Genomic DNA, 10,000 nt, shown 5'->3' on the forward strand with positions numbered 1-10,000 from the left:
TCCCTCCTCCCTCCCCCTTCCCCAATCCCCACCCAGTACACCCACCTGGGGAGAGTTCGGACCAAAGTCATGCCCCGTTCGGTCAGGTTCGTGAAGATACAGCGTGATGAAGGACGGTCTGGTCTCGGGGGGAAGGTCCAGCCACGCAAGGACCTGTTGAGGGGGAGGAGGAGAAGGAGGAGGAAAGAAAGGAAAATTAAAGAGAAAAGGAGGAGAGGTAGGAGTGTAAAAGAGAGAGAGAGAGAGAGAGAGAGAGAGAGAGAGAGAGAGAGAGAGAGAGAGAGAGAGAGAGAGAGAGTTATTATCATTATCGTTATTAAAATATTACAATTATCACTTATCATCATCTTTCATATATATACCATGCTTCCTTCCTTCCTTCCTTCCTTCCTTCCTTCTTTTCTTCATTAATTATTTTCTTCTCCTTCCTCCTTCCGTCTTCCTTCGTATCTCTCCTTCCTCCCTTCATTCATTCAATTCTTCATTAATTATTTTCTTTTCCTTCCTTTTTCCCTCTTTCTTTGTATGTCTCCTTCCTTCCTTCCTTCCTTCTTTTCTTCATTAATTATTTTCTTCTCCTTCCTCCTTCCCTCTTCCTTCGTATCTCTCCTTCCTCCCTTCATTCATTCATTTCTTCTTTAATTATTTTCTTTTCCTTCCTTTTACCCTCTTTCTTTGTATGTCTCCTTCCTTCCTTCCTTCCTTCTTTTCTTCATTAATTATTTTCTTCTACTTCCTTCTTCCCTCTTTCTTCGTATCTCTCCTTCCTTCTTTTCTTCATTAATCATTTTCTTCTCCTTCCTCCTTCCTTCCTTTCCTTCATTCACTCATTATCTCTTACATAATAACGTACGTACCTCTCTCTCTCTCTCTCTCTCTCTCTCTCTCTCTCTCTCTCTCTAACCGACGCTACACTCGCGACCTTGGTGTGTGTGTGTGTGTGTGTGTGTCCTTGGGAGTGTCCAAAGCGGTATCTGTCTCCCTCTTATGTGCGTCTATGCGTAAAGAGGGTTCAGAAACACACACACACACACACACACACACACAAAGAGAGAGAGAGAGAGAGAGAGAGAGAGAGAGAGAGAGAGAGAGAGAGCAGGAAACTTCATTCAACTTCACCACCATCACCATCACTTCCTTTACACACACACACACACACACACACACACACACACACACAGTTATCCTCCTTCCTCCTCTTCTCCTTCCTTCCTCTCCCCTTCCATTCTATATTTATACTAACCTGTTACAATGTCCTCCCACTTGCCTATTAATTCTCTCTCTCTCTCTCTCTCTCTCTCTCTCTCTCTCTCTTCTAATATTAACACCTACTTTATTTTCTTGTCAATCGATAGTCAATTTCTTTCAGTTTATTTCCTACTGTAATATCTCACACTATGTACAGTTTTTGAGAGTATTAGAAATGTTAAACCCTACACTATCTCTTTCATCTCTTCAAAGGGTGGATATCAGAGCTCCCTTTTTGAAGACATGTGTTTCTGAATATTAGGGTGAAAGGGAGGAATGGAAGGAAGGAAGGGATGGAGGGTGGGTGGGAGGGTGGGAAGGACGGAAGGAAGGAAGGAAGGGATGAAGGAAGGAAGGGAGAGATGGAGAGTGGGAAGGACGGAAGGAAGGAAGGAAGGAAGGAAGGATGGATGGATGGAAGGAAGGAACGAAGGAAGGAAGAAGGAGGGAAGGGATGAAGGAAGGAAGGAAGGGGTGAAGGACCAAAGGAAGGAAGGAAGGAAGGGGTGAAGGATCGAAGGAAGGAAGGAAGGAAGGGGTGAAGGATCGAAGGAAGGAAGGAAGGAAGGGAGGGGTGAGGGAGGAAGTATGGGAAAGCAAAGGAAGGGAAGAGAAGTGACGTGACAAAAATACAGGGAAGGAAAGAAGGAATGAAGGACGGAAAGTACACATAGGAAAGAAGGCAGAATAAAAAGAAAGAATAACGAAAAGAAGGAAAAAAGAAAAGATGAAAGAATGAAAAATAAGAGAAAAAAGATGAGGAAGAAAACGAATACGAGAAGGGAAACGGTAAAACAAATCAGTGACGTATGTAAGAAGTTCACACACACACACACACACACACACACACACACACACACACACCCTTCCCTCCCCCCTCCCTTACCCACCATCCCCCCCTTCATCCCCCATCCTTACCTTCTGGACGCGATGAGTGAAGGGGATAGACTCATTATAGAAGTACCAGTAGCTTGGGTTCCGATCCGTCACCTCCGAGCCGGGCCAGAAGAACGAGGCAGCCTTCTTGCCCTTCAGAGAGAGAAAAGAGATGGAATTAGAACCTTTACCGGGGCAGGATGGAGTACACTAACACCATACAGGGGATAAAGGGTTGAAGGAGGAGGAGGAGGAGGAGGAGGAGACTAAAGATGGGTGTGGTAGATAGCGTGGTTCTCGTGGGAAGGAGGAGGAGAGGGGTGGAGGAGGAGGAGAGAAGGAGGAGGAGGAGGGATATGGGTGTGGTCAGTTGCTGTTGCTAGTGGTAATAGAGGAAAAGATACTCTGAGAGGAGGAGGAGGAGGAGGAGGAGGAGAAGGAGGAGGAAAGGAGGAGGAGGAGGAGGAGGAGGAGGAGGAGGTGGTGCTTAAAATAGTAACATGTAACAATATTTTCTTCTTCTTCTTAGTAGTAGTATTAGTAGTAGTAGTAGTAGTAGTATAACCATAGATACTTCCAGCACTACTACTACTACTACTACTACTACTACTACTGTTACTACAAGGTTACACGAACGAGAGAATATGAGGCTGACTGGTTTGGAGGAGAGGAGGGAGGGAGGGAGGAGGGAAGGAGGAGGAAAGGAGGAAAGAAGAGGTATGGAGAGGAAGGGAGGAGGGAGGGAGGGAGGGAAGCTGGTGATGATTTGTAAAGACAGGTGGAGGAGGAGGAGGAGGAGGAGGTACGGTAGTGAAGAATAACGCGTAGCAGAGAGAGAGAGAGAGAGAGAGAGAGAGAGAGGAAAAGCCCACGAAAAATTAACCATTCATAAATACGAATTACATAACCTCTCTCTCTCTCTCTCTCTCTCTCTCTCTCTCTCTCTCTCTCTTATCTTTATTCATTCTTTTTCTTTATGTACATTTTTCCTTCCTTCTTTCCTTCTCTTTTCTTTTCATTTTTTTTCTTTTAACTCCTTTCTTTCCCTTCCTCCTTCCTTCTTTCATTTCTTTCTTTTCCTTCTCTCTCTCTTCCTTTCCCTCTCCATCTTCTCTTTCATTCCCTCCCCTTCCCCTCTCGTCTTCAAACCAACCATACCCTTCCCCTCCTCTCTCTTCCTCCCCCCTTCCCTTCTCTCCTCTCTCACTCCCTTCCCTCTCTTTCCCACACTCACCTGTCTCGCCAGTGTCCTCCAGATGGGCTCCCCTCCCCACCATCTCTTCTTGAAGCTTTCCTCTCGTCCGACGCGAAACTCCTTGTCGAAGCTCGGGTCGTAGAACTTGTTGGCGACGATACCGTGGGCGCCTGGATAAAGCCCCTGTGGGAGATAGATAGATAGATAGATGGATTGATCGGTAAGTAGATACGAAATAGATATAGATTGATAGATAGATAGATAGCGAGAGAGAGAGAGAGAGAGAGAGAGAGAGAGAGAGAGAGAGAGAGAGAGAGAGAGAGAGAGAGAGAGAGAGCAACTATGTTCCCTTTAGCCTAGAAACTATAGTGCCGCCATATAAAGTAATGTTATAGGTACTAGGCCCTGATGTAACCAAGTGTCTGTGTAAATAAAAAAAATTAATAAATAAATAAATAAAAGAGAGAGAGAGAGAGAGAGAGAGAGAGAGAGAGAGAGAGAGAGAGAGAGAGAGAGAGAGAGAGAGAGAGAATACACCATAACTGAAGCAAAAGTAAGACAAATGGAAACGAATTTTATGCTACAATGAAGGAGAGGAGGAGGAGGAGGAGGAGGAGGAGGAGGAGGAGGAAGAAGAACAAGAACAAGAAGTAAAGTAGAAGAAGAAAAAGAAAACAGAAAACGATGAAGAAGAAAGGAAAAACGAAAATAAGGAAGAAGAAAGAAAAAAGGAAAAGAGAAGGAGGAAAAGAACCACAACAACAAACAATACACAAAACAAAACAAAAAATAATAAATGAAAATAAAACCACCATCACCATCATCACCACCAACTCACCGTGACGATAGTGTAGTGGTTGGGGAAGGTAATGGAGGGGAAAGACGGCTTCATGTAGGGCGCGCTGACCCCTCTCCCGCGCAGTGCCTTCAGCGTTGGGGTCAGGCCGCGGCGAAGATACTCCACACGGAACCCATCCAGGGACACTAACACCTGGAACAAGGACAACGAAAGGAAAATAAGGAAAAAGAAAAATAAGAAAAGAAAAGGAGAAAGAGAACCACAATAAACAATACACAAAACAAATAAATAAATAAATAAAAAATTTCCAACACCACCACCACCACCTAAAATAATGACAATGAAAGGAAAATAAGGAAAAAGAAAAATAAGAAAAGAGAAGGAGGGAGAGAACCACAACAAACAATACACAAAACAAATAAATAAATAAATAAAAATAATTAAAACTTCCACCAACACCACCACCACCACCACCACCACCTAAAACAATGACAATGAAAGGAAAATAAGGAAAAAGAAAAATAAGAAAAGAGAAGGAGGGAGAGAACCACAACAAACAATACACAAAACAAATAAATAAATAAATAAAAATAATTAAAACTTCCACCACCACCACCACCACCACCTAAAATAATGACAATGAAACGAATATAAAGAAAAAGAAAAATAAGAAAAGAGAAGGAGGGAGAGAACCACAATAAACAATACACAAAACAAATAAATAAATAAATAAAAATAATTAAAACTTCCACCACCACCACCACCACCACCATCACCACCACCTAAAATAATGACAATGAAACGAATATAAAGAAAAAGAAAAATAAGAAGAGAGAAGGAGGGAGAGAACCACAATAAACAATACACAAAACAAATAAATAAATAAATAAAAATAATTAAAACTTCCACCACCACCATCACCACCACCTAAAATAATGACAATGAAACGAATATAAAGAAAAAGAAAAATAAGAAGAGAGAAGGAGGGAGAGAACCACAATAAACAATACACAAAACAAATAAATAAATAAATAAAAATAATTAAAACTTCCACCACCACCACCACCACCACCATCACCACCACCTAAAATAATGACAATGAAACGAATATAAAGAAAAAGAAAAATAAGAAGAGAGAAGGAGGGAGAGAACCACAATAAACAATACACAAAACAAATAAATAAATAAATAAAATAATTAAAACTTCCACCACCACCACCACCACCATCACCACCACCTAAAATAATGACAATGAAACGAATATAAAGAAAAAGAAAAATAAGAAGAGAGAAGGAGGGAGAGAACCACAATAAACAATACACAAAACAAATAAATAAATAAATAAAAATAATTAAAACTTCCACCACCACCACCACCACCACCATCACCACCACCTAAAATAATGACAATGAAACGAATATAAAGAAAAAGAAAAATAAGAAGAGAGAAGGAGGGAGAGAACCACAACAAACAATACACAAAACAAATAAATAAATAAATAAAAATAATTAAAACTTCCACCACCACCACCACCACCACCTAAAATAATGACAATGAAACGAATATAAAGAAAAAGAAAAATAAGAAGAGAGAAGGAGGGAGAGAACCACAACAAACAATACACAAAACAAATAAATAAATAAATAAAAATAATTAAAACTTCCACCAACACCACCACCACCACCATCTTCAATGAGGTCACCAGTACCTTCAAAACACAACTTGATTACACGTTTGTTTGTTTGTTTGTTTACATCAAAGGAGACGGCTCAAGGGCAACAAAAAGAGTGAAAAAAAAAAGCAAGCTATTCGCCGCTCCCATAACAGACAAAATTAAAGAGTAGCCAAAAGAGAGGTCAATTTCGGGAGTTCTTGTTAATTAGGCGATCTCGTTTTTTTTTTTTTTTTTACATCAAAGGAGACGGCTCAAGGGCAACAAAAAGAGTGCAAAAAAGAAAAGACCGCTACTCGCCTCTCCCATAACAGAGTAGCCAAAAGAGAGGTCAATTTCAGATGTTCATGTTAATTAGGCTATCTAGCTCCTCCCCTTTCCAAACACCTTCCTTACCCTCTCTTCACATGAACATAAAAGACATCTGCCTCTGTAAGTGCAAATAAAGTGTTCTAATAATTTACTGCAGGTCAATATAAATGGCATAAAATAAGGAGAGTATAAAAGAGGAGGCTATCAGGACACCTCGATCTCCTCCCGAAATTGACCTCTCTTTCGGCCACTCCTCTGAACTTTTTTTTAAAGGAGCAGTGAGTACCGGGCTTTTTCTCATTATTGTTTCCTTTTGTTTGCCCTTGAGCTGTTTCCTTTACTATAAAAAAAATGACTGTGAGGCTGGTGGATTCCTTACAAAATTACCAAACTTAGTCTCACATTCAGCAATATTTAATAGTATTTCGATTATTACCCAAGGAATTTACATGCACTATATTGATAAAGCACTTTTGATTTGCATTTACGGAGCCATATATCTTTTCATGTATACCTGAAATGAGAGAGAGCAAAATTAGAGAGAAGACAACCAAAGGGGAGAAGACAACCAATGGGGAGAAGACAACCAATGGGGAGAAGACAACCAACGGGGAGAAGACAACCAGAGGGGAGAAGACAACCAACGGGGAGAAGACAACCAATGGGGAGAAGACAACCAACGGGGAGAAGACAACCAACGGGGAGAAGACAACCAACGGGGAGAAGACAACCAACGGGGAGAAGACAACCAACGGGGAGAAGACAACCAACGGGGAGAAGACAACCAACGGGGAGAAGACAACTAGAGGGGAGAAGACAACCAACGGGGAGAAGACAACCAACGGGGAGAAGACAACCAACGGGGAGAAGACAACCAAAGGGGAAAGCCCCATTGTTCGTTCACGTATGATCGGACAATAAAAAAATAGTAAAAAAAATAGTAAAAGGTGATGATAATTATGAAGCTGAAGTGTGTTTGTGTGACATGTATTGGTGGACTCATTTCATCACTCACCTGTCTCCCCTCACCTCTCCTGCCCTTGTGTGCGTGCCCGTGATAATAGAGTTTTCACCGCATACCTGCCCCGCCACTCGCCTTGGACACACCTCAAGGCTTGTTGGTGTGTTTGGGGTCAGGCACTTGGCAACGAGAACGAGATTTTGATAATGGCGTGATCTCGTTCTTGTTGGTCGTGTTGTTGTTCTTGTGATATGTCAAAGGAAGATAGATTTGCATGATTTTTGTTGTTATTGTTGCTGTTGTTGGTGGTGGTGGTGGTGATGTTGTTGTTATTGTAATGCCAAAGGAAGATAGATTTGCATGATTTTTGTTGTTATTGTTGCTGTTGTTGGTGGTGGTGGTGATGTTGTTATTGTGATATGTCAAAGGAAGATAGATTTGCATGATTTTTGTTGTTATTGTTGCTGTGGTTGTTGGTGGTGATGTTGTTGTTATTGTAATATGTCAAACGAAGATAGATTTGTATGATTTTGTTGTTGTTGTTGTTGATGTTTTGTTGGTGTAATATGTCAAGCTGTTCACTAAACTTCCTTTTTTTTTTTTATTTGATAAACCACAGATTTACTGAAAACAACAAATGTCAAAGTTAGCCTATATACTAAAGTAGTTTCATTTTCGTTTATTTTCTGTCGTGGACCTAAACTTTAAACCTACCAAACCTAACCAAAGCAAGCCAAACCCAACCAAAAGCAAATCCAACCACGACAAGCCTAACAAAACCCAACCTAGCCCAACCCAACCTAACCCAACCTAGCCCATCCCAACCCAACTCAACCTAGCACAACCCAGCCTAACCTACCCAACCTATTCTCTTCGCATTCTTTTTTTATATACAAGGTCCCTTTCTGTGCAGGTGTGCTAACTGGGATACCTGTAAACTGCTCTCTATACTACCTTAATAAACTGTTCAAAGGTGTTCAGAATACATGCCACTTCATTAACCTCTTGAAGAAGCCGGATACACTCTCTCTCTCTCTCTCTCTCTCTCTCTCTCTCTCTCTCTCTCTCTCTCTCTCTCTCTCTCTCTCTCTCTAGTTCGTCCTACACCTGACCTCTTACGCGTTTTAGACACCAAGAAAATAAAAATAAAAATAAAAACGAAAAAAAGAAAGAAAAAAAAGAGAAAAAAAAAAGCCACAGTAATCAGAGCGAGGATTATCATAACCGGTAAGGGCACTAAAAGATTCTTGGCTGCTGAATCTGATGTTAAAAAAAAAAAAATTAAAAAAAAATCAGTAAAGCAAAAAAAAAAAAAATAATGATATGAGTGAAGGTATGAAGGTGTCATTATCCAAACTAGATTTCTTTTCTCGCTATGTTGATCTGCTTACATGTTTACCTAATACTATAATTTATGCCTATTACTTTTATGAATGGCGTTGTAATAGTTGGCCCGCCTACCTACGAATCTGCGGGTCTAGGTTCAAATCCCAGCCTAGGGTGTCAACTTCTCTTATCTTTCCTTCCTTTTCCTTTCCTTTCATTTAATTTTTTCTGTTTTTCTCTTCTATTTCTCTTTTATTTACTTCTCAGCAGTCCATCCACCCTTTTGGGCTGGGGCATAAATGGGTACCTGGGGAAACCTGGGGAAGGTAAACTGTGGTAACCCGGATGTCACACCTGGCTTGTGTCCAGGGGTGATGAGTTCCCTCCCACCACCACATGCAGGCTCAAGGGGCATTTTAACGGGGATGGGCACCGAGGTCACACGCAGCTTTAGAGTATGCCCAAAACTCTACCTTTACTTTGATTGTCGCTGTTGTTTTTTTTAATCGGCGTCGCAGTCACCGATCAACAGATTGTTCATCTTCTTGTTGTTGTTCTCTTCAAGTTGTTTTCCTGACTAACCCATGCATTGTAAACATGACATTGTATAATAACATGTGTTGGCCCTGATGAACCCAACTACATGGCATCATAAACAAAGTAGCTTTTTTTTTTTTTTTTTACGTCTTGGCCTGTGGCGCCGGTAGGCCTTTATTGTAGGGCCTGATGGTCGGCCCCAGCCCGTTGTGGCGCAGGCAAGTGTTTACAGTGGCGCCATCTTTACTTTTCAGGATTTTTCATTTTAGACCCCTACTAACGGTTTCAGGGGCCGTGTTCCCCTGTTTTTCGCAAATAAAACTTTAACAAAGCGTCGGACAAGGATGTTATTTTGGCAGTGGATGTTTGAGACCCCGACCTAATGGGCAAAAATATGATTTGGTGTCACATGTGGATAATGAAGCACTTATAAGAGTAAATTTAGGGTAAACTTGGCTAAAAGTTAAAGGCACTGTGAGCGAGGCTAGCCCCGCCAACGACAAGGGTGTTGTTGGGTAGTTGGGTGGGGATGATTGTGTGAGGAAGGAAAGGTTGGGTATGGGGGAGGTTGGTGAACCAACAAGGGATGAGACCAGAAACTACTGCTCGCTTACATACATGCAGCATGTACTACCAATAGTCACATTTTCCATGTAAAGGCTAAGTAATTTCCTTCGAGTAAAACCAAGTTTACCCTAAATTTACTCTTATAAGTGCTTCATTATCCACATGTGACACCAGATCATATTTTTGCCCATTAGGTCGGGGTCTCAAACATCCACTGCCAAAATAACATCCTTGTCCGACGCTTTGTTAAAGTTTTATTTGCGAAAAACAGGGGAACACGGCCCCTGAAACCGTTAGTAGTTGCATAATATAAATTGTTGGGGGGTGTTGGAGGGTCATGGACGCCGATCTAGCACAGTTTTTGTGCTATTAACACTTGTTTATATAAAGTAAAGGAAGCAACTCAAGGGCAACAAAAAGAAAGTGTAGAAAAAAAATCAAGCTAATCGCTGCTTCTATAAAAGAGGAAAGTAGAGTGGCCAGAAGAGAGGTCAATTTCGGGTGTGA

At 41.3% G+C, this 10,000-nt stretch overlaps 1 protein-coding gene across 3 annotated transcripts in view; it reads right to left on the reverse strand.

The window, feature by feature from the left end:
• LOC126983621 (venom phosphodiesterase-like) overlaps nucleotides 1-10,000 on the reverse strand; it is a 40,861-nt gene that overhangs the window by 10,209 nt on the left and 20,652 nt on the right. For all 3 annotated transcript variants that reach the window (XM_050836471.1, XM_050836468.1, XM_050836470.1), the window contains exons 3-6: nucleotides 4,158-4,310; nucleotides 3,359-3,502; nucleotides 2,167-2,277; nucleotides 46-153 (exon numbers count right to left, since the gene is read on the reverse strand). In XM_050836471.1, the coding sequence (XP_050692428.1) occupies nucleotides 46-153; nucleotides 2,167-2,277; nucleotides 3,359-3,502; nucleotides 4,158-4,211 (417 nt within the window). In that variant the 5' untranslated portion in view covers nucleotides 4,212-4,310. The remainder of the gene's footprint in view (nucleotides 1-45; nucleotides 154-2,166; nucleotides 2,278-3,358; nucleotides 3,503-4,157; nucleotides 4,311-10,000) is intronic.

Source organism: Eriocheir sinensis, chromosome 54 (assembly GCF_024679095.1).
Source record: "Eriocheir sinensis breed Jianghai 21 chromosome 54, ASM2467909v1, whole genome shotgun sequence".
NCBI classification, from domain to species: domain Eukaryota; kingdom Metazoa; phylum Arthropoda; class Malacostraca; order Decapoda; family Varunidae; genus Eriocheir; species Eriocheir sinensis.